Source organism: Nuphar pumila, chromosome 10 (assembly GCF_984573655.1).
Source record: "Nuphar pumila chromosome 10, dmNupPumi1.hap1.1, whole genome shotgun sequence".
Lineage (NCBI taxonomy): Eukaryota > Viridiplantae > Streptophyta > Magnoliopsida > Nymphaeales > Nymphaeaceae > Nuphar > Nuphar pumila.
This window is the reverse complement of record NC_143258.1, coordinates 114,928,229-114,953,646: the sequence shown is the minus strand read 5'-3', so window position 1 is coordinate 114,953,646 and position 25,418 is coordinate 114,928,229. Positions and strand designations below refer to the sequence as shown.

Here is a 25,418-nt window from a genome sequence, read left to right as displayed (position 1 = left end):
AAATAAAGCAGAACATTCATGAGATAAGCAGTTATTATATTAAAACAATCAATACAATTATAATCGATTCTAACACGTGTAACATGTGCAACGAGCTATTGTTTGAATCATTTCAAGCAGTGTAAGTCTCAATCATCTACAACTATTCAAGAAGAAATTCTTTAAGTTCTGATATTAACTGGCCTGTGGGTACGCACAAACGCGAAACGTAGAAACAACCGAGACCGATCCGGGGGTTTATTATGTCAAGTGTTTTCATTAACCCGGATGGCTGACTGAGTCCGCTCCTAAGAGGACGGTCAGTGACCAAGAGAGTAAATCCCCAAAGGCTTTCGTGGCCCATGGATGCATCCAACTTCTGCAGAAGTACCTGGGAGTTACCACCTAGGATAATTTATGGCAATCCCAATTCCCCTAACTCCGATGACTAGGTAAGCCGATTCTTTTGCCCGTGGGGTGGTTGTTAACAACCTGTCCATCGGAGTTTTTGTACCATCTATCCTCTCCCTTGATGAACCGAGAAGGTCGAATGGGTACGACGGAGGTTTCTTAACCGCCGCCCCATCCTGCATGCTCTGGTCTATTAGACCCACTCGAGCATCTTGCCTGTGAAGGCGAGTTGTCACCATTTATGTGATCTTAGCATTGTGCTAAAAGCACGCATCGAGGTTGCTGCAACCTCCTCATCCAACCATCGTAACACACATGGGACGTACTTGTCCAAAAGTACGATCATACCTTCCTAGAGGTACGACTACGATGAGAGGGTAACAATATAATGTTTTATAATTCTTTTGGTTCATACATGACATGTATTGCTCTTTGAGCAATTGGTCTGTGGAGGCCGACATTATCTCATCTATATTAATCCAAGTGTTGAGTTCCCACTTCAAGGTACTCCATGACCTCTGGTCAAATTTATACCATACCTGCCTTATGGTTCGGTTATAATAGTAATTGCAGTGGGTTTCTCTCCAGAAATGAGTCTATTCACAAAGTTTACATTAAGTATGCAATTTCAAAAGGATAAGAATGCAGGACAGACAATCACAAGTCAAGAAGTCCTACAGGTAAACAGGTATACCAATTAAACTACTCGATTCTCTCTAGAATGAGTCTACCCATAGAGTTTACTCTAAGCATGTAGTTTCAAAAGAATCAGAACGAGTAAAACACTGACTAACAATTCATAAATTAAATACTTCTTCAGTAAAATAACTATTCTATCTCAAGAGTCTTATTTTATTTTATTCATCCAAAATCCTCGTGCGACTTTCCCCTACCTCAGGATGTCGTGCAGCTGCGTGCGTCTACGAGTGTAGATGATACGAGGCTCAGGTCGCGGAGCCAGAGCGGGGTTCGATGCGATGTCTGCAAAAGTATGAGAATTCAGCGTTACTCTATTTATCATGCGGAGAAATAGAAAAACAGGTCTGTTGATCGAAAAAGAAAGAGGCAGCAGGGGTGTGCCCTGTTAAAATGTATCATTCGACAATTGTAATATTATATATATATAAAGGATAATACATATTCATATATGGTATATATGCATATGTATTATCCTAATTATATATATAAAATATATATTTATCTATTTATAGGCATAGGGGTAGTTTAGACATTTCACAGTTTTTACGCATATTCCATTTGGAATATGTTTGTAATTTTATTTTTAATTTTCTTTTTAATTTTTCCCTTTTTTTGTGGTTTGCGCCACCTAGGGAGGCTCCCCAAAGAGTCGTTGGGGAGCCCCCAACGGTCACAAATGTGACCGTTGGGGGCTCCCAACGACTCCTTTGGGAGCCCCCTTGGTGGCCCCTCTCTTGTGTTATAAATAGGGGTCTCCCCCTTTGTATTCTTCACTCCTTAGAGGAGCTTATGCTCCATTGTATGGGGTTTATACCCCCTTCCTTCTTCTTCAATAATATTCAACTTATGACTTTATGTCATATTTTTGCCCTTTGTGTGGGTTTATGTGTTAGCACATTATATGCTTGTGTTGTTCCCTTTAATGGGTTTATTCGCACTTCATGTGCATGTGTATGGGTTCTTTATTGAACCTAATGTATTCAAAGCCACTTTCTAACATGGTATCAGAGCCAAGTTGAGATCGAGTTGCTCTTTGGTGCATCGGGAAGCGTGGTATTCAAGAAATTTTTAAAGAAAAATGGTGAAGTATTTATTTCTCTCTCTTTTCTTTCTTAAAGTTATTAGGTATGCATTCTATTTCCTTAAGTATTGTATGAAGAATTTAATATGTTTTTTTATGTGTACTTTTTGTCATTATGTCTTTTTATAAAAATTTGAGTTACTTGATACTCTATTGAATCTTTTTCGTATACATACTTTTTCGTATGTTTTTCTTTGAAAAATTTGAAAATGATAACTTGTTTGGTGAAAAATTAGATATATGATTGCTCAAAACTTAATGGGTCGGTAAAGATTTATGACCATTGGAGCCTTGAATTTATATTTTAAATCTAACTTTGTTTATAAGAATACCTTTTATATATGGTAAGTCTTTAAAGAAAGGTATGTTAAGATTAAAATGTTTGTGAGATGTAGTTTTTCGAAAAATGCTAAATTCCTTAATAAGTTTTGATTCACTTATCTAATGTGTCCTTTTTATATGAGCAACATTTAATTAAGAAAGTTTTTTTTTTTTATATAATTCCGGTTGAATTAAGTTTTAAAATAGTCTTATGGAATATGGTGATTTTCTTTGCATCTTTATACTCTTAAAAGATTTTTCAATTTGATTTAAAGAGCTTGTCTCATTATAAAATTTATGGTCTACACTAATGTTTGTTGCGTACTTATTACATTAGGAGTTCGTAATAATCTATTAAGTCATGTTTTTTGATAAAACTTAAAAGCTTTTGAATTTTTCCTCAATAAATGTTTAATTTTATAGATTTATGCCATAGTGCAATCTTACTTTATCATAAGGTTTTTTTAACAAATCTATTATTCTTCTTTGTTGGAATTTCTCTCACTTTAGTGGAGTTTCTCCCTTCTTTGGGAATTTTGTGTGTTTTGAGCTCTCTTTAAGGAGCCTTTCGGTCCTTATAATCTTCTTGTGAGTATATACTCTTTTATGAAGATTTCATGATTGTTGTGAGAAGATTGTCTGTGAGTATCTTTTTCCTTGCATAATATCCTTCAACGATTCATTAATACTTGTAACCCTTTGTGGATCTTTTGAGATTGGTTGTGAGCATCATTTTTCAAGTTACAATAGTGGATTTCATAAGATTTTTCAAACTTCACCATCTTTATGAATGCTTATATTGGCCTAAGTTTGTTATTTGCTTATTCAAGATTATTGTCATTTAAAAATCTTGCATTGCATAAAAGTGCATCTATTATCATTTGGTGTGCATTTAATTGCACTTTATATCTATCATAGTTGAGGTTTGTTTTTTTTATTATTCCAAATCGGTTCTTACGCATGATGTTGCTTAATATTTCATAATTGTGTTAGTTGCATAATAAGTCTTTTTTGTATAAATGACTTCTTTTGAAGATTAAGCATAATTCATGTTTATGCAAAATTGTTGTTATAAAGCATATTATTGTGATTGATTATATTGGACCTTTGATTCAATTTTTAATCGGTCTTTTCTTTGAAAAATGATTCCTAAAGTGTTTATTGCCTTTTTGTGGCATTTATATTTGTCCATCACATGTTTCTTTAATGCATCATTGTTTTGGCCTTATTATTGTTTTATTAGAGATGTTTGTTGAGGTGAGTTATGGGCACCTCGTGTTATATCATTTTAGATTGTCCAAATTGCCATATTATAGATGGTGGTTGAGGTGAGTTATGGGCACCTTGGGACTCTAGAATGATTTGGTATATGATCTCTAATTATGAGTGTGACACTCGGCTGTATGTCTTTTTAGATTGTCCACTTACCATATTATAGATGGGGGTTGAGGTGAGTTATGGGCACCTTGGGACTCTAGAATGATTTGGTATATGAGTGTGTCACTAGTTTGATGTTGGCCATTGATCTTATGGATGCTCTTATTTATATATAAATGTGATGGATATATGATGTTTGAAACCGTAAAATGTTTTAAGGTATATTGAAATCAAGGTTTTAGGGATTATTGCCCAACCTTCCATTGTTTATGAAAATTATGAGTGCATTTGCACATTTGTGATTTTGTGCTTTTGTGCACAAGTGTTCCATATGTTCTTAGTGTGCGTATGTTCACACATTTATTTTCAAGAATATTGTTCTATCGGTTGTTGTATCTTGTTGAAGATACTTTTACATAGTTTATTCCAAAATGTTATTTTATGGGTATTCTTTTTTGAAGAATTTTGTTTTATTGATTCAAGGTTTGATTTATATATATGTTTGTCATTACAAGTTTGATTACCTCAAAAGTCTTCTCCTTTTATGCCCCTTATCTAAGTGTCATCATATGTAGAAAAGAATTTTAATATACCTTCGTGTGTTGGTAGCCCTTTGTTGGCTTTTGCTCTCTTGGTCTAGTAGCTGAACACACTTGTCTTGAGTGTTATTTTATGTAGACAAGGCATGTTGATTCACACCATGGTGTGTGATTTTAGTCCATGTTGGCGTTTGTGTTCTTGCTCTAGTCGCTGAGATGTATGCCCATGGATGGCTTATTTCACTCATTTCAAATGCCATCTTATGTAGACAAGAGATTTATTGTGTTTTAGCCCATGGTTGACTTGTTACTCTTGTTCTAGTAGCTGAACATACTTGGTTTTGAGTGTATTTTTACGTAGACAAGAGATGCTTTTGGTCCATGTTGGCGTATATTCTCTTGTTCTTGTCGTAGATGCACTCATTTCAAGTATTATTATATGTAGACAAGAGATTCTTTTGCACACCTTTGTGTGTGTCTTTGGCCTTTAATGGCATTATATTTATATTCTTGATCTAGTAGCTTATACACTTGATTTATGGGTTTTGGAGGACTAATGAGGTAGTTGTTTGTAATGGATGAACTATTGTTGAAATTTGCAAAATTTCATTCATGACTTGAGTTTTAAGATATTCAAGTGAATCATATTTTTGATATGCATATTTTAAAATCAAGTTGATTTTTTGGCATTTAATCTATATATTAAGTGCTTATGGTATTTTGGCCACTTTTGTATGCAAAATGTGTCATTTTTGTCAATTGAGTGAGATTTTCCTAAATGGGTAAGATTCTCTACTCAAATAACACTATTCGTTTTGCCTCGTAAATGGATTTAAAACCTTGTGAACTCTTGTGTTTATTTTTTGTCTAAAGTATGTTTGGAGACTTCGTTTCTCTTGTTTGGCACTTCATTACATGTTTGAAGCATGTTCATTAATGATTCCTTTACGTATTAATTTATTTCATGATAATATATGCATATGCCCTTTATGGCCTTTTAGGATCTCATTCAATAAAGTATATGTTGCTTATGCCTCTTCGTAGGATTATTGTGGTGTCCCTTAATGGACTATTTTGTTATTTCCCCATTATGGGGTTGTGTTTGTCCAATATTGGACCTTATGAATGCATTATGCATTCTTGCAATATGTTTCCGCTCACTCTTTAAACATGATATATGATTTTGAAAACTTTGGTTTTCTAAATTTTCTTTTCATGCTAAAGTAATTATCCTATTATGCATAAATTTTGCACTTTGTTAGGAATGTTCCTTTTTGAGTAAAGTGCAAAGATATTTTTTACTTGTTCTTTGTTGTTGTTCCTCAGGATCTTGAAGATAAGAGGAAAAGAAGTACCTTGGATAGATCATGGAAGGTGCTCATCGTTAAAGACATTGGAGGGAGACATTTACAATGGCATTCGTCCTGAAGGCTCTTGAAGCCTTGAGATTCTTCCTCTTGCTTTATTCAATCTTTTCGTTCCCCCACGCAAAGCTTGAGGGAGGGTGTTAAAATGTATCATTCGACAATTGTAATATTATATATATTTTATATATATAAAGGATAATACATATTCATATATGGTATATATGCATATGTATTATCCTAATTATATATATAAAATATATATTTATCTATTTATAGGCATAGGGGTAGTTTAGGCATTTCACAGTTTTTACGCATATTCCATTTGGAATATGTTTGTAATTTTATTTTTAATTTTCTTTTTAATTTTTCCCTTTTTTGTGGTTTGCGCCACCTAGGGAGGCTCCCCAAAGAGTCGTTGGGGAGCTCCCAACGGTCACAAATGTGACCGTTGGGGGCTCCCAACGACTCCTTTGGGAGCCCCCTTGGTGGCCCCTCTCTTGTGTTATAAATAGGGGTCTCCCCCTTTGTATTCTTCACTCCTTAGAGGAGCTTATGCTCCATTGTATGGGGTTTATACCCCCTTCTTCCTTCTTCTTCAATAATATTCAACTTATGACTTTATGTCATATTTTTGCCCCTTGTGTGAGTTTATGTGTTAGCACATTATATGCTTGTGTTGTTCCCTTTAATGGGTTTATTCGCACTTCATGTGCATGTGTATGGGTTCTTTATTGAACCTAATGTATTCAAAACCACTTTCTAACATGCCCCTGTTGGCCGAAATCAGAAAAGCGACAACAGCGGGGCGACAGGGGCTGAGCCCCTGTCGAAAGCAATGAGGCGGCAGGGGGGCCAGCCCCTGCCGACAGCACGAGACGGCAGGGGGCCAACCCCTGCCGACAGCATCGAAGCGGCAGGGGGGCCAGCCCCTGCCGACAACATTGAAGCGGCAGGGGCTTAGCCCCTGCCGACAACCAAGAGACGGCAGGGGCTAGCCCCTGTCGACAGCCAAGAGGCGGCATGGGGCCAACCCCTGCCGACAGAGAGAGGGAGAGAGCTCGGGACGGGGGTGACAGGGGGACAAGCCCCTGCGTGCCGAGAATCAAGGGGCAGCAGGGGGATATCCCCTGCCCTCCCAGAAGCCAAGAGGCGGCAGGGGGCGAGCCCCTGCCAGCCCAACGAAACAATGGGCGACAGGGGCATTGCCCCTGCCAGCCGAGACAGGAAGGCTGCAGGGGCACTACCCCTGCGCGCCAAAACCCTAGAGGCAGCGGGGAGAGCCCCCGCCTTCCTGGAAACAGTAAGCGGCAGGGGCATTGCCCCTGCCTACCGGTGATTGAGAGCTGGCAGGGGACTAACCCCTGCCAGAGAGAGAGAGAGACCGGGGCGGGGGGTGACAGGGAGGGCAACCGACCTCCCGTCGGTTTCCCTATCACTCACAAGGGTGAGGGGGGGGTGTCATAGGGGCCTCGGTCCCCTGCCGGCACTCCGGCGAATTCCCAGAGGGAAAAGGGAACGACAGGGGCCCCATAGGCCACCTGTCGGGCCCCTGATGGGCACAAGGGAGGTGGGAGGCCGCGGCAGGGGCTGTGAGCCGCCTGTCGGCCTCCCGACGAGGTGACAGAGAGGGGGGTGTGAGGAAGAGAAGAGGGAGGAGAACGACGTACCTGGGAGGCGGTGGCCGGCGTCGGCGGCGTGCGCAGCAGAGGAGGAGGGGGGTCGTCGCGAGGGGATCGAGGGCGGCGCTGGTGGCGTGCGCAGGGAAGAAGGAGGTCGGCGCGTTGGGGGCGAAGGACTGCGAGAGGGAGGCGTGCCTCCCCTCGCCCTCCTACACAATTCTTAAAGGGCACAGGGGGGCGATGAATGGGGAAACCCTCGAGGGGTTTCCCTAATTCGCCCGATATCGCAGGTGGGGGGGGGGTGTGCGGTGCTCGGGAGTCGGGTTACTAAAACCCTAATGAAAAGGGGCCCGGATCAGGTCCGAACCCGACCCGGCCCGGCCCGGCCCGGGTCCAATAAAATTTTTTTTAGTGGGTTTTACAGTTTGTGGTATGATTTCGGAGCCCAAATTAAAGCTCACAAGAGATAAAGGACAAGAGAAATCTCTAAATGAATAAGAGAAGGAAAAGGCTATTCAAAAATATCAATCCAAAATGAAAGATTGAGAAAGTGAACATGTTAAGATATTGGCATGGTTCATGAGCAACATTGAGCTTAAAATTTGTGCAAATCTTGTAAAGTTTAGAAAAGCCAACGAAGCTTGGTTATTTATGAAAAGTATGTACACAAAAAAAGACCTTGCTCAACATTATTTTTTACAAGAAAAAGTAAGATCTACAAAGCAAGGAGATATGACTATTCATGACTATTATAGCATTTTATTCCCATTATGGAATAAACTTGCTCTTCTTGAACCTCAATGGGTTGTAGAAGCTATTGAAATGAGGCAATGTCAAATAGAGAAAAAAACAATTCTTTCAATTTTTTCACTGCCTTTGTCCCGAATTTGAATAAGAGGATCTTTGCTCCATAGAACCTCTCCTCCTCTTAATGAAGTACTTGCTGAGCTTTGCTAAGAAGAGACTCGTATATCTATGAATATGGAAGTTGATAAAGTACATGCGGTTTCTAGACTGGGAAACAATGTAAAAGCGTATAAGCCTCCACATTTTGGAAGGAATAAGTATGGTGGAGGTAGTAAAATTATATGCCATTTTTGCAATGAGCCATGACATATCAAACCCGATTGTCTCAAGCTTAAGTAGAAAGTGGCTTCTATTGGAGAAAAGACACCCAAAGCAAATGAAGAATCAAAGAAGGATAGGGACATTAAAACATTGCTAAACTTACGAAAACTATCCAATAGTTTATGAAGAACAACTCCTCTGCTTCATCTACTTCCGATGGCGCATTCTCATCTCCTCCTAGTATGCCCTGATTCTTAACTCGAGTACTTATTTTATATGACTCTGAATGCCTCCCTTTTATTTGAACAAAGTACCAACTCTTTTAAATCCTTTGTTTCTACCACCGATGGTACATCCTTAGATGTTAAAGGAATAGAAAACCTTGAAAAGGTTTTGAGCACATCAAAAGAGTTTTTTGTTCAAAAACCTAATTTAAATCTTTTTTAGGCATCTCAAATATCTGATCATGGTTGTAGTTTCTTTTTCGTCTACAGATTGCTCTGTTCAGTATTTTTGGCCTGGGAAGCTGATTGGGCAAAGCCATAGGAGAGGGGACCTCTACTATATGGTTTTTTTGTCATTACCTTCCAAATCCTTTTGTAATCATGTTCAATCTAAGGATGTTATCACTTGGCATATAAGACTTGGTCATCCAAGTGCCTCAAAATTGTATCTCTTTCCATTCTTAGAAAAAATTTGTAATGAGGAGTTTACTTGCAATGATTGTAATTTCGGAAAACTGCGTTCTTCTCCTTTTTCTAATAGAAGCATTGTTTCTGAAAAACCCTTTGAGTTGGTGCATTCGGATGTATGGGGACCGACATCGGTCATGTCAAGGGAAGGATACTCTTACTATGTTATCTTTGTTGATGATTATACGGTAATGAAATACAAGCTCACAAGAGGCTATAGAGAGATCTCAATGATACAATAATGAAGTCACTAATGGGCAAGATACATAAAACCAAATAGTGGTTAAGAGCAAGATCACAACACAAAAATAAATAACAAATTTATTAATGGAGTGCTAAAAAGCATAAAATGAAGAAGGGGGCAATGGCCCCTATTTATACATCGTAGAAGACCAAGGTGGGGCTCTCGTAGAGCCATTGGGAGCTCCCCCAACGATCATATTTATGACCATTGGGGAGGGTCCCAGTGACTCTATGTCAAGAGACCATAATGCCCTTGGTCAATAAACAAAAAGAAAAGTAATATATATATATATATATATATATATACATACATTTTAACACCCTCCCTCAAACTTACGATGAAATCACTAAAAGTTTATTAAGGATATATATGAAACGAGGTATAAGAAAAGCTTTGGTGAAAGAATTCACAGCTAGTACTTCGATGTGGCATACGACAACTCAATAATTCCTTTTAGATACTCATCACGAACATAGTGGCAATCCATCTCCATTGTTGTCGTAGTCATTGCTCGATATTCTGTCTTAGTTGAAGACAACGAGACCTTCAATTGTTTCTTGAATCTCCAAGAAATTAAGGAATCTCGTAAGAAAACACAAAAAACAGTAGTTGCTACTCTATCATTTGGGTTACCACCCCAATCAACTAAGAAGATAAAAAGATCCCTTTAAGATTGCGTTTTTAATAAATCTAATAATCCTCATAACTACACTCATGTGCACTACAGTAAGAGCATGCTGGAACTGACTTGCTGCATGGACTGCATGAGCGATATCAGGTTGGATGATAGAGAGATAGGTGAGAGATCCAATCAATTGGGGATATGGAGTAGGGTCTTCAAGCAGTAGGCGATCTTCAAGTCTTAATTTGCTCTGGTTCTGCCCCTATTTTCAAGAGATTTTCTCTCTTATGTAACCGAATATTAAAATGGAGCCAATTCAGTTTCCTTGCTTCAGGCAATTGATAACTGGGCCTATGCTGACAAAGTTCCCATGCAAGTGGAAGAAAGTCTGGAGGTGATGGTTTATATCTGCTTGGTGGAGAGTTTGGGAAGAAAGAAACAACATAATTTTTAGGGGGAAGAAGAAACCTGCCATGTGAATTCTGTTATTTATCCAATTCGACCTGTTTTGTGTTGTGAAGCTTAATTGGAAGGATTCAAATCTCTCATGGCTAGGCCACCAGCGAAGAGGGTCTTTGGTGCGTCTTGGTGTCTTGGAGGTCGCTCAACCTATATGATATCGAATACTATAAATTGCGATGACTCCTTGCCATTTGGCTAACCTGGATATTTCTTTCTTACTACTAATTATTGAATCTTATTCTTCCTCGAAAAAAAAGTCTTAATTTAGTATTTATGACCTCTAGAGTCTACTGTAACATCCCAAAAATTTTTAACCCAAATTTAAGAGGATTTTTTTTTTATAACAGCGTAAACAAGAAATAATATAGGATTAAGCATTTCGAGACATTACGGTGGAGAGAAAACCCAACACATTTATTTCCTTCCATTTATCAAGGAATAATGACATCAGAGTTTTAAAAACATAAAATGAACTCAACCATCCCTGGAACAATAAATCCAAAAATCTCAATCCGATGCCTCATCCCGCAGCCGCTCATAAACCCTAGTCTTTACCTGAAAAATAGTAAATTAATTGGAATTAGACTACCACGTCTAAGTAGGAAAACTGTGACTCTTAATGCAGGTACATCATGAGTCTAGTATGTGATGTGGGTGTCAAGTGTAAATCTTTAGTATATACAATAGCACGTAAAGCAACAACAATAATCAACAGTCATATACATGAGCAGGTAAACAATTATGTAATAACAATAACTGAGCAGGTAAGGCATAGTATGCAACATGAATAAGCAAGTGAGGTAGGCGATGTAACAGCAATAACAATAACATGCATAACTTTCATGTAATAGTTCAATCACCTCGTATTGACCCATTTCAGGATTTCAGATCATTACAATATAAAACATGCTGAAAAATATGCAAATGTCTCTTTAATGACTCCATCACAGTGATACCTAACTGTTCTAATTGATGTTTATCTTTTCTTATCCCGCGGGTACACGGGCCGAGTCAACCATCACAGAAGAGAACGTTCGGGGTATATTATTCAAAGTTGTTTTATTAACCCGAACATTCTAACTGAGACTGAAATCCCAAGGGAGCGGTCAGTGACCGAGAGAACCTCCCAAAGGCCAAAACCAAAATAGGATGCATCCCTAACTTCTGCAGAAGAACAAAGATCTACCACCTAGGACATATTGGTAGTCCGGGTCCCCCCAACTCCGAGGACTGGGGACCATCGAGTCACTTTAGCTCGAAACAGTAAAACACATGTCCCCGAAGTTTTGTACCACTTACCCTCTCCAAGGTAAGCCCGAAACTGAGTGGGTTAATCTTTTCATTTAATTATGTTCCCGAAGTATGGGGTTTTTCCCCAACTTCCTTCTACTATCATAGCAGTAGAATTCCCAACCTTAGTCATTTTACCAAGGTGTATAAACCAGTCCCAATCCTTTGTCATATTGATTGCATAACCCACCCAAAGTGCTCTGGTGCCTTTAAACCAGTCAAGCACGAATGCCCCGGTGCCTTTAAACCAGTCGGACAACAATATTATATTTTCATTTTCATGTGGATTCACATCATAACTTCGATGGTCTATGCATGACCCTCAATACACTGGCTTGACATTCATATGCCCACCACAAACCGACCCATAGGTTCGGTTACCAGATCATCATTCCTCATCATTATTATTTATTTATTTATTCTTCAATTGCAAATTGCCACAACGTACCATTAGGTTTTGACTTGTGACATCCCAACACAGGGTGGCATGTATTAAAAACTCTGCCAACAAGCAAAAACATTGTCGGTGTCCTTTATTGAGCATGCAGGGTAATCTTAGAAATTTGGTAATACAACTATATACATTTTTCCAAACACCTTCTCATTTGAACATTCCACAAGATATACAGCTTAGTTGGCATTTGATACTTTCAGCAAATATGTAGTGTTAGGCAATAGTATTTCAGAAAAATATACAGTTTAACAAGCATATGAACATTGGAAAATAAACATCTTCATGGTTATTTGAACCTTCTAGATGATATACACTTAATGGCATTTTGCTTATTTTAAGAAATATGCAATTTAACATGCTAAATTATGCAGCTTAGTATATAAAATTGAATATCATTTTACCATGCCACTCAATAAGCATTTGAGCATTAGTTTAATATACAGTTTCACGTAACAGTGAATAACAACCTAATATGCAGTTAAGTTTGCATTGAATATTAACTGGATATGCAACTTTGTACGAAATTTAACATACACTTACTATGCCGTTACATAGGCATTGAGCATCTAACTAATATGCAGCTTCATATGGACCCGAGCATCCACCTATAAGCATCTAAATAGGAATTTGCATATCAACTGAATATGCATGTAAATGTTAACTTAAATTTCAACTTATCATGAATCCAACTAGATTCTATGTATAATCCACCTATAAGCATCTAAATAGGAATTTGCATATCCACTGAATAGGCATGTAAATGTTAACTTAAATTTCAACTTAACATGAATCCAACTAGATTCTATGTATACTTGCTTCGAAGATTTCTCCCACAACAGATTACCAGGTATGTATATTCAGAAACAACAATTGTTTCAATCCGTTTCCAAACAATTTTAACGATCCCATAAAATAAGCATGGTGATTCCTAATCCCTACACATGCTATTAGGACCCTATAGATTTCATTTATTAGAGATCACTGATATCACATACAGGGCTAATCAAACTAAATTTCAGAATTCATATGATGAGACAACAACATAGATTAACATTGATGACAAGAACGAACAACTTTCTGTCCAGTCCCATTAGCGGAAACAGTGATAACGTTTGATTGCCAAGTAGATTTTTCATTGCTCGATAATCTAACTTATTTACATACTGTGAATCAAATTCAGTTACTTAGAGAAAACAAATACAGATGATTCAAATATAGATGTTCATAAAAACTAAGGAGCAATATGTTTGATTCTCATGAACGAATCAAGCCTGCGAAATTCACTACCTAATGATCTCATTGCATTTTAGAAAAGATGATATAGTCGAGTAAACAAAAAGGGACTGAATCAACATCTAGCAGAACAACGACCCCATAAAATTTTTCTTTCATTTAATCGAAACAAACCCTATCGAAAATACAGGCACGTAGCTGGCTTTACCAGAAGAAACCAAACACCTATCGTTGTGGTTTCACATGCCGAAATTGCAGACCAATTCAAATAGGCCTACAGACGCATGCTATTGGTTTTCAAATGCAGAAATGAAAAGTTACATTTAGACACATTGATGTGAAGAAGATCATATATCAAGTTGCCGGTCACAAAGGAGAAGAATGCAAACACAGAATGCTGTGTATTAAATGCGGGAAGTACAGTTCCTAGTAGCATGTAATAGATGTAACATCACATATCAAGGTTAGATATGTTCAACCTATCGTATCCATTCTGTGAAATCACTAGCAATCGTATATATATAATTGTAAGGACATACAGTATCAATTTATAATCCTAATAAGCACTTTGATTTCCCATCCTAATACCTACTCTTCAAAACCTATGAATCACATTTTTAATAAAGAACGGCTGAGGGTAACGGTTCAATAATTGATGTCACTTGAGAGGGTTAATCAGTCAAAATTTTCCGTACCAAAACCAAAATTAGACTAACACCATCCCATAACGTCCAAGCAAAAGATGCAGATCAGATGTCATAATATCAAATATAAAGCCCGAGCATGCAGTTCCAGAGCTACAGTATATATACCTTACAAAATTTAAAGCATGCATTCATGATCTTAACAAATTCCAGAAAATATACATAACCCCCACATCTAGAACATGTTCTCCAATGCCCCTAACGCAGGCCAGACCTTTCACATCAATATTCCACATGCAAAATCTAAAGCAAAATAGGCAGACCCACACATCTGCCTCCTGATTTCCAGCCGATCAGTGATACCCAATATATTGACCGATTAGTTTCACAGAAATCGCATTCTTTTTGCATCTACACAAAAAGCCCCTTTTTTTTTCGTTTTGAGATTTCTTGGACTCTCACACACACACCAGCACACTCAATACCCAAAAAGAAATACACAGAACCCTACCTGTTCCGGCGCTTAGAGGTTGCAGTCACAGGTGGAGGGTCGCCGACGACATTGGTAGCTGCCGATGGTCGGGGTTGTCGACAGGGATGGGAGCGAGCGAGCGAGAGACAAAAAGTTTTGCCGGCGTGGGGGTCTCCTCTGACAAGCCGAGGAAGTCGAGGGAGTATGTGAGGGAAGGAGGAACAGAAGCAGCCTTTTCCGGCGGCTGGTGGCCGGAAACGAAACGTGAGAGAGTTGAGGAAGACCGAGAGTGGGAGGGTTCGGCTAAATGGGAGAGGAAGAGTGCGGGAGGTAGAGAGGAGCGAGAGAGGGATGGAAGAGGAGTCGATGATCCCTCTTTAGTAGGAGGGTGGCCTCCCGAAAATGGAGGAGGCCGGTACTCTCACCCCCGGCGGCTGCTCTCCGGCCCGCCCCCTCCCCAAGCGATATCAGTTAGGGTTCACACTGAACCCTAACTTTCTTTTTTTCTTTTTGTTTTATCGGGCAACCCATATCGGGTTGCCTTTTTTTTTTTTCCATTATGCAGGGTGCGGGCCGAGGTCCAAATCCGAGACCCGGGATCCAACCTCGTGTTGGATCCGTGTCCCTCAAGCGATGTGGATCCGTGACAACTTTACGAAGTGGATCCGAAGGTCGGATCCAAAGAGATCCAACTATGGATCCATGCGATATGTTTATTTATATATATATATATACATATATATATACTATTATACATATATATATGGTTCCTTTATGGATCCTTATTCGACTTATCCGGATCCGTTCGTGGATCTGGATCTCTTTCTTAGGCGGTAAAGTATTATATTCTTAATACATTTGGTTTATTCTTCAATACGATCTTGTGGGTCTTTCATAGTTTAATATAGATCCATTTACGTTATCCAAAAATTAACATAAATTAATATGGATCCAAGATCCATTGTGCTTCGTCAGTCCTTTTAATAAATTTGGATCCAAAAATCTGAAGTTTTGATCATACTCTGATTTAGAACTACGGATCCAAATGAATTATTACGGATCCAGCTAAATGTACATTGATCTTTATGATTTCAATTCAAGGATCCAGATTAATATTTGAAATTCTGATATCGAAGATCCAAATGCAATATTGTGGATCCGAACATCGCCTCAATTCTCACTAAAGTGGTATAGAAATTGTCTCATAAAAATCCGATTTACTTCAAGGATCCAAATAGGTTATCTAAGATCTAATTACGAATAAATAATTAAAACCTTAAAATATTCGTGTATTACCTTAATGACTTAAAATCTACATTTATTTATCTGATAAAAATCATGGGTATTACATCTACCTTCTTTTCATCAGAAGCTCCTAGCCTAGCACATATGTCAGCAACCAATTTCATTTGAGAGAGAATATATCCTCTGGGTGAGTAGGCAACCTCAATTCCTAAAAAACATCTCAAAAAACCCAAGTTATACATATCAATTTTTTTTTTTTAAAACAAATTTAATTTTAATAACTCCTTTGTCATTCCCTGATCATCATGACATATATAAGAAGAATCACAATTTTAGTACCTGTTTTCTTGACAAAGAGCACAATATCAGTATATTAAGAGATAAATCCTAATTTAATTAAAACATTACTAAATTTATCATACCAAGCCTTATAAGCTTGCCTACGATCATACACGACCTTTTTAAGCTTTAAATTTTTTTCATTAATATTAACTCCTGGAGGGGGGTCCATATAAACTTTCTCACTAAGTTCTCAATTTAGAAAAGCCTTTTTAAGGCCTAGTTGATAGATGGGCCATTTAAAAAAGCCTTTTGCATTCTCTGGAAAGAATAATTTCAATTTCTGGTGTTATACAGGCTACAAAAGTTTGCAGGGGCAGTGTTTATTTTTGTTTGACCTTGGCATTCTTATGACTGGTGATAAATAGTAGGATTCAAGTGAACTTTCTTCTTTTAAGTTTGTGTATAGATAGCATTGTTTACCTCCAGAGCCCTTTCAGTTGTCTCTAAGAAACATGGGTCAAGGTAAGAGTTTGTTTTTCCTCTGTGCTGTTGTGCAGGGATCAAGGTGTGTACTTGCAGGGGATCATCTCCAGCTACCCCCAACCATACAGAGTCCTGAAGCTGAGAAAAAGGGCTTAGGAAGAACCCTTTTTGAACGCATAGCATGCTTATATGGAGAACAAGTTACGGCAATGCTGACTGTTCAATATCGCATGCACAAACTTATAATGGATTGGTCATCCAGAGAACTCTATGACAGCAAGGTGCAAGTCATGTATTTGATGCATCATTCATGAAACATTCATTATATTAAATACCTTAATGCAGTTGTAAGTGAGGGTGTTGCACTATGTATTGTAGCACTAACTCATGTTTAATGTATCATTGTGAACAGATTGAGGCCCATTCATGTGTTGCAGGGCATATGCTCTATGATCTAGAAGGTGTGCAGAGGACGGCTTCAACTGAACCAACTCTTCTCCTGATAGACACTACTGGGTAAACCTTTCTGCTTCTACAGATGGATCTTTCACCAAACAAAAGAACTCTTGCACACTTCCATTATTTAATTTTCACTACGTCAAGAGCTCTGATTTGATGGACTTTTCAATGTTTTACTCTATGTCACATGGGTGCGGGTGCGGGTGCGGGTGCGGGTGCGACACGGGTGCGGCACAATTTTAAAATTTTTGGACACGGGGACTCGGCAAAATATATATATATATATATATATATATATATATATATATATATATATATATAATTTTATTTTATTTTTAAAATGCCACAGGTGTCTGTGCAGTCACAGACTGTGACTGTGCACAGGCACAGCACTGTGCACTGTGCACAGTCACAGACTGTGCACTGTGCACACTGCAAAGACTGTGCACTGTGCACAGTCTGTGACTGTGCACACTGCAAAGACTGCACAGTCACAGTGCCTTTTTTATATATTTTTTTTTAAATAAAAAATATAAAAAATTAGTTTTTTAGAGACATTTTTGGACTCGGTCAAAGTTGACCGAGTCCAAAATGTGGACGGACTCGGCCTGGACTCGTTGACCGAGTCCGACTCGGCGTTGACCGAGTCCGGGCCGAGTCCGAAGCCGCACCCGAGTCCGCACCCGTGTCGGGGCGTGTCGACTCGGGTGCGGCACCTCCTTAGCCGAGTCCGTGTGACATAGGTTTTACTTTGGTTAGTAATTGATGCAATGTATTATTCTGCAGTGAGGGATTATCTAATACAGAAATCTTGGTTTATAAGGTCCCCAGGCCTCTCAGCATAGCTATCTGTACTAAGAAAACTACTCTGTATGCCACACACACACACACACGTATGCAAACCCATGTACATTACAAGATTTTTGTTATAAAGAAAAGAAAGTCCATGTACACACAGACTTGTGTGTGTACGTTCCTTGAAATAATGAGAAATTTCTTTCATGTCTACATTACAATATTTTTGTCATGAATCAGAAATAATCATTTTCAGATCTTCTTATGAAGATCTTGGAACCTATTGTTGTAACTGTTGAGAGCGGTTAGAACTCCTTTTCTTTTGGGGGTTGCCTTCTTGGGGTCCAAATCCATTACACATCCTTCCAAGAGCACACACGGTGGTTTGCTCCTGGAGTTTAAAAACGCATGATTTTTATACCCTGGCATCCTGTGGATTAGATTTCAAACAACTCTCTCTCATGGATGGGAACTCCATAGGCATGAAAGACAGAAAATTTGTCATGACCTATGTCACATAGGTATAGGTGGGGGTATGGGGTGCGACATAAGTATGAAGGGTATGGCACATGAGTATGAAGGGTACGGGATATCAGTTTCTAAAAGGATTTGTATATAGGTACAAATACACACACAAGCACATGAAAAAATGCACACTTATACTACATTTTGCAAAATGCTCTATATATGAAGCTATATACTAATTATTGACTAACAATTAATGATCAGCAAATATATAGTTAACAAATAACATTTCTGGTGTCGTGTAGACCACACATAGATTAGATCATAAGATGGATAAAATAGATAGAGCTAATTTTGGAACCCAGTTGACCTATACCCAAGAGTGTCCAGTACTAGTAAGGTATGATACATGTAACATTGGTAAGGTAGCCTGGTAGAAGTGCCCATGTTGCATAGGGCATTGACATGCTACTATTGGAGGCTTTATGTTTTATTAAGTGTAAAATTTTCATGTTCTTGATACCAGAAAAGTTCTAGCATCAAAAAATCAATAACATGATAATTTTATGTGGTCAATTAAGACTGTCAAGCTAGAAAGTTTCCTGGCATGTATATGACTTGGAAAAGAGAAAGAAAACAGGAATATATCTCTGCATGCACACATGCATGTGTGCAGAAAAGAATCAGGAAACAGCTTCTAGTGAATAACTATCTGTAACTTTAAATTCTACGAAATTCAGAAACTTACTGTGAGCACCTAAAATGCTCTTTTAAAATTGCCTTACAAAATAGAAAATCTCTAACTTGAATGAAAGAAACTGCAAATCACAAGTAAAATAGTAGCCCCAAGGGATTTGGTGCAGTGGAAGGAGCCGTGGCCACTAGACAGCTGGTCAGCGTTCCATTCACATAAGTGCCAAACCCCTTTCATTAATGAAGGCAAGGGATAAAAGTCAAGGGGTAAGCCCTTGCTTATCCCTTGCTCAGCTGAAGCTGGGCGACTCCCTGGGGGCAAGGGATGCGCCACGGGTTTACACCATCGGGAAAGCGACCGTAAGTATGGCATGCTTAGCCAGTGTGACTAGGTTTCTGATCCCGAGGGTGGTTTCCCCGTCCTCCATGAAAAAAAAAATTACAAGCAAAATAGTAATCTTACATCAGCTCCATGAGAGGGAGAGGGAGAGGGAGAGGGAGAGAGATCAGATTCATGGGGAGATTAGGGAAGAATACCTATCTATAATGAAATGGTATCTAACAAAAACAAATAGATTTCCAATCCAACCAACACAAATAGGTCTCAAGAGAACTAACAAATGTAAAAAATGAATATTTTTTGTTGATCACAAATTCATTTAAAAGCTGCATGATAAATAAAAATGCAAAGGCGGTTTAGCCTCTACACACACAAAGCTAGCTGTTAGGGCCCCCTAATGGCTAGTTGACTGAACGGCCAGCAAAACTGGCCAAAAATACCAAAATTCCCTTTAGGGAAAAAATATGACAAAAGTAAAAATAAAAAATAGATGATTATACAACAAAAATAAAAAGTAAAAAATGAATGATTATACAACAAAAGTAGAAAAATAAAAAAAGTAGAAAAATAAAAAAAGTAGAAAAAACAACAAAAGTAGAAATATATATATATATATATGATTATAAGGAAAAAGAAATACCTAAGTTTCTATGTACTTGCTAACCTAGAGTGTACATTACTTATGAGAAATGCCTAAGCTTTCCTAGTCCTTATGTGCATGCTATATTAGAGTGTACATTACTTATGACCTAAGGGCACAGTAATGTACAAAATGTATATTACTTACGACCAACACAAAGGACACATTGTAACGCTATCTAGTATGGCTAATGCAATGGTAGAAACTTGGGGCCTTGGCTATGTGCGAGAAAAGAGAGGTAGTATCTATGTCACATGGTTACAGCTGCAGGAGCGATACACATGCTGTCGATACACACAAATGCATGCTTGTGTGTGTATAAAACAACAATTCTAAATCGCCATAATTGGGAGTATCAATTAATGAAACCTATGTCAGAAGAATACACCCCTTTGGCCATTGTATCCGTATTGAACAGATACGGTTCCGATATGGACAGGATACGGTCAAACCCTTATTAGACAGAGTGCACTTGTGTTTGTACTTAAGGTTTGGATCTGGACCCTGATCCAAACTCCCCTTGTGTAACATATCCAACTGATATTGGACAAACTTGTAAATATTGTAACTTATTACGGCTATTTGCATTATATAGCCATGTATTAGATTTTACATTATAAGTATTGAAGAGTTCACGATTTTTCCATTATGGAAAAACGTGATTAGTTGCAGCCCCATTCCTTTTCTTCTCTGCGGCTTCTTGTTCATCGATTCTGGATTATTCTCACATGGTATCAGAGCAGATCTGATCCAAGGGCTGAAGGTTTTCCCAGCAGGTACGTCCCTAAGAGATCTCACTCTCCTCCTTATCTCTCTTCTATCCATTCACTGTTTTGTGTCTTTAATATTTACTCTTCATTCTATTCTTCTCCACTTTTCTCTAGATTATGATTCTGTTATTCAGATCTGAAACTGAGCATCACGGTTTCTATCTTTCATTCTCTAGATTTTTGTGTACCGCATCTCTATTTCTGAAACTGAGTTGGGTTTGATTTAACGTAATCATCATCTCCCTATAACTGAGTTGGGTTTGTGCTAAACCAGTTTCACGATACTTTTGTTTACTAAAACTTTTCTGGGTTTGCGTCAAATCAATTTCACGACAACCCTATTTCCTGAAACTGATTTGTTTTTGCACCAAATCAGTTTCACGTCATTTCTTTGTTTGATTCCTTTCACGTTATTCTTGCATATCGGGTTTGTTTGTTGGATTGGGTTTTGTTTTCCCAGATCTGTGCATCAAATCTGATAACGGGCTAGAATCAGATCTGTAGTCTATTTCTTTTTTTTTAGATCTACCTTTCTTCATCTACTTTTCTTCCTTAATCCTCGATTTTAGCATGTTGCTTCTTTATATTTGTTACTGCTGTGTGCAATCTTAAGTATAAAACTTTGAAATTAGATTAGATCTGTTATTTCTCATTCAAGTTAAGTATTCGAGTTCCCAACCCCCCCCCCCCCCCCCAAAAAAAAAAAAAAAAAGAAAAAGAAAAAGAAAAAAGTGAAAAACGAGACTTATTGCATCGTGATCTGCAGAAACTTTCATTCTGTTGTACTGATTGCACACGCCAAAAAATTTTAGCCATGGACCCTTCTTCTCGGTCATTTCTCTCATCTAATTTTCTCGGTCAACTCATTTCTTAAAAACTTACCAATTCAAATTTCCTGATCTGGAAAAGACAAATTCTTCCTTTTATTAAAAGTCAAGGTCTCTCTGGACATCTCACTGGATCAATCCTAGCCCCTTCAGAATTTATCATACAAGAAACTAAGAATGAAAATGAGGCTGATTTCATACAACAAATTCCAAATCCCCAATATGAGATTTGGATGAAGCGTGATCAAGCTGCAGTTGCTTTTATTATCTCCACTATCTGTCAAGAAGTATTGGTGGGAATTCCAGACGAATGCTCAACAAAAGAATTGTGGGACAGACTAGTGAAGACGTACTCTCAGATATCAGAGGCTAGAATTTCCTTTCTTTAGCGTGAATTTCAACTTCTGACTAAGGGTTCCATGTCTGTCATGGAGTACTTGAATAAGGTTAAGACCATCAGTGATCAACTTGTAGTTGTAGAGTATGAAGTGGCAGATAAAGACAAGGTCAGGCAAACCTTGAATGGATTGGGACCGGAATTTCATGTTCTCTCGACTTCCTTGCTATGCCTACCTGATCTACCATCATTTGAAGACTTGCAAGCAAAATTACTTCACTATGAGATGACTTTGAAAGGGATGTCACATGAGACTGACAGACAGGTTCTTGCTACTGGTGTTTCTTTTGGCCAGGGATGTGGTGATAATAATTTTGGTGGCGGCAGAGGACGAGGACGAGGTACTCCAGGAGGATGTAGACTATTGCCTACCCCGAATGCTTCATCTCTCTATAATGTAAAAAATGTACCCCACATGTTATCTTTGCAACAAGCGAGGCCACATAAAAGCCTATTGTTGGCACAATTCGCAGAACAAAGGAAAGTTCCAAAAGGGTGAGAGCTTGTCAGGACGAAAGGAAAACTCTTCAAAGTTCGGTGGAGATGTGAAAGCGCTTCTCTAGGAAACATTGTCTGAACTTGATCTGAAGCGTGATAATAAAGGAGTGTGGTATATTGATTCCGGGGCAGCTACTCATATCACAGTTAATGCGGGTAAATTCTCTACTTTAACTCCCTATTTTGGAAAAAGTAACATCGTCACTGGAGACGGGTCCCACCATCCCATCACCCACATTGGAAATGTTTCTATCCCCTTGCATAAATCCCCACTTCATCTTTTCAATGTTCTTCATGCCCCAAATATTACAAAAAATATTATTTCTGTTTCTAAGCTTGTTGATCATACCAATTCTTTCGTTGAATTTACTCCATCTTTTGTTTATGTCAAGGATCTACAAACGAAGGAGATGTTCGCTAAAGGGGAACGTCGGGGAAATATGTATGTCTTCCAGGAGGATCCTTCTACTTGTGTTCGACCTACCTTGAAGTCATCTCCTCAGTCTATGTCGTCAAAGAATATTCATGTGTTCAGTTTGCAATCTTCAAATAAATGTAATAAGCTCGTTTTTTGGCATTTGCGTCTTCGTCATTGTGGTTGAGTCTTTGTTGAGCGACTATAATCTGATGGTCTTATTCCTGAGTGTAGCTTGATTCCTAGACCAGATAATAAAATGTGTTCAAGTTATCAAATGTGTAATAGTCATGTTCTTCCCTTTTATTCAATAAATGAGAGAGCTTCAAGGCCTTTTGAAATCGTCTGTTCCGATGTATGGGGACCGACTCCTAATCCCTCTAATTTTGGCAGCGAATATTATGTTATTTTTATTGATAATTTCTCCCGCTTCACTTGGATATATTTTATGAAGAATAAATCAGAAGTCTTCTCTATTTTTCGTTGTTTTCATGCATTTGTCAAAACTCACTTTTCTTGTAATATTTTACATTTTGAATATGATGGTGGGGGGAATACTCCTCCAGGGATTTTATCAATTACCTCCAAGATAATGGGATAAATCGTAGAGTATCTTGCCCACATATGCCCCAACAAAATGGAGTTGCAGAACGAAAACACCGTCACATTGTGGAAAGCACTATGAGCATGATGCACGAAAGTCGTACACCCATAGGACTCTGGATAGAGACTTTTTACTCTGATGTTCACATTATTAATCGTCTGCTCATGAAACTTTTAGAAAATACATCACCTTATTTCATCCTATTTGGGACACATCTTGATTATGATGAATTAAAAATTTTTGGCTGCATGTGTTATGTTCATATTGACTCTTCTCTGCGAAACAAGTTTCAGGTTAAGGCATCAAAGTGTAGATTTGTTGGATATGCAGATCATCACAAAGGGTACATGTGTTATGATCCTGACAGCAGACAAATCAAGATATCTAGAAATGTAGCTTTTGATGAAAATGATTTTGGAGATGGAGAATATGTTTATGCCCAAACCAATATGAATGCGCTATTTTATGATCCACGGATCAGTGTAGAGCTCTTTCATGCAACCAACAATGAGTGTTCTTCTTCTTGTGCTCAAGGAACATCCTGTCAAGATGGAAGCAGTGGCATACAAGAACTTGAAATAGAACATCCTCTAGAGATTAGCAAGTTTGTTGGGAAAGTTTATAGGAGAAGAGAAAGGGACTCACTCTTGACTCCGGATGATATTGAACGAGAAGAGCCTATGTTTCATTCATCCAATGACATTACTTCTCCAATTTCTAATACAGTAGCCATTCCGATCAGACGATCTGAAAGAGCTCGACATCCTATTGAAAGGTGGGTCAGTTATGAGAATTTCACCATGGATTTTCAGTTATTTTTGTCACAGATTGAGAAAGAGACCGAGCCTAGACATTTTCATCAAGCCATTAACTCCAAAAAATGGATTCAAGCTATGAATGAAGAGATGAAAGCCTTGTACTAGTGTCAAACTTGGACAGTTGTCCCTCGACCTCCAGATAAGAATGTTGTTGGGTCACGATGGGTCTACAAAATCAAATACAAACTGGATGGGAGTGTTGAACGATACAAAGCTCGTCTTGTAGCAAAGGGATTCACCCAAGAGTTTGGACAGGACTATGATGAAACCTTTAGTCCGGTTGTGAAAATGGGCACAATTCACATTGTTCTTTCATTGGTTGTAGATTATGGTTGGAGAATAAGTCAGCTAGATGTGAAGAATGCCTTTCTTCATGGGATTTGAAGAAAGAAGTATACATGGAACAACCACCAGGATACACAAAAGGAGATTCAAAGGAGTATGTATGCAAACTAAATCGAGCACTCTATGGACTGAAACAAGCGATCTTGGTTTGAGAGTTTTTCCCTAGAAATTCAAAGACATGGTTTTTATCGATCACAATTGGATCACTCCATTTTTATTCTTAGAGGTAAGGAGTTTACTACCTTCTTGTTGATATATGTTGATATAATTATTACAAGAAGCAGTGAGAATCATGTTCAAGAAACTAAAGATCTTCTGAGTCAAAGGTTCAAAATGAAGGACCTTGGTGTTAAATTATATAATCAAATCATATATATATTTTATATATATAAGGTAATACATATACATATATTAATATATATGTATATGTATCTACTTATTATATATATAAAATATATATTTCTATTATTTAGCCGTAGGGGTAGTTTAGTATTTTTCTCATTTTTGCGCATATTCATTTCTTGAATATGTATTGTATTTTTTCCCTTTTTAGTTTTCTCTTTTTTCTCTTTTTCTTTTTTTGTACCCTTTGTACCTTGGGGGGCCCACCACTAGTCGTTGGGCCCCTCCAACTGTTAAAATGTACCTATTATATATATGTATATATATATATATATATATATATATATATATATATATATATATATATATATATATATATATATATATATATATATATAAATTCTGTATATTACATCAATACCCGAT

General features: G+C 38.0%; 1 protein-coding gene across 1 annotated transcript in view; it reads left to right on the top strand.

Moving 5' to 3' along the window:
* The window catches only part of LOC149827996 (DNA-binding protein), a 100,142-nt gene that overhangs the window by 66,809 nt on the left and 7,915 nt on the right, over positions 1-25,418 (top strand). Inside the window, exons 11-12 of the mRNA XM_090019788.1 lie at positions 16,659-16,865; positions 16,997-17,100. Coding sequence (XP_089875914.1) covers positions 16,659-16,865; positions 16,997-17,100 — 311 coding nt within the window. The remainder of the gene's footprint in view (positions 1-16,658; positions 16,866-16,996; positions 17,101-25,418) is intronic.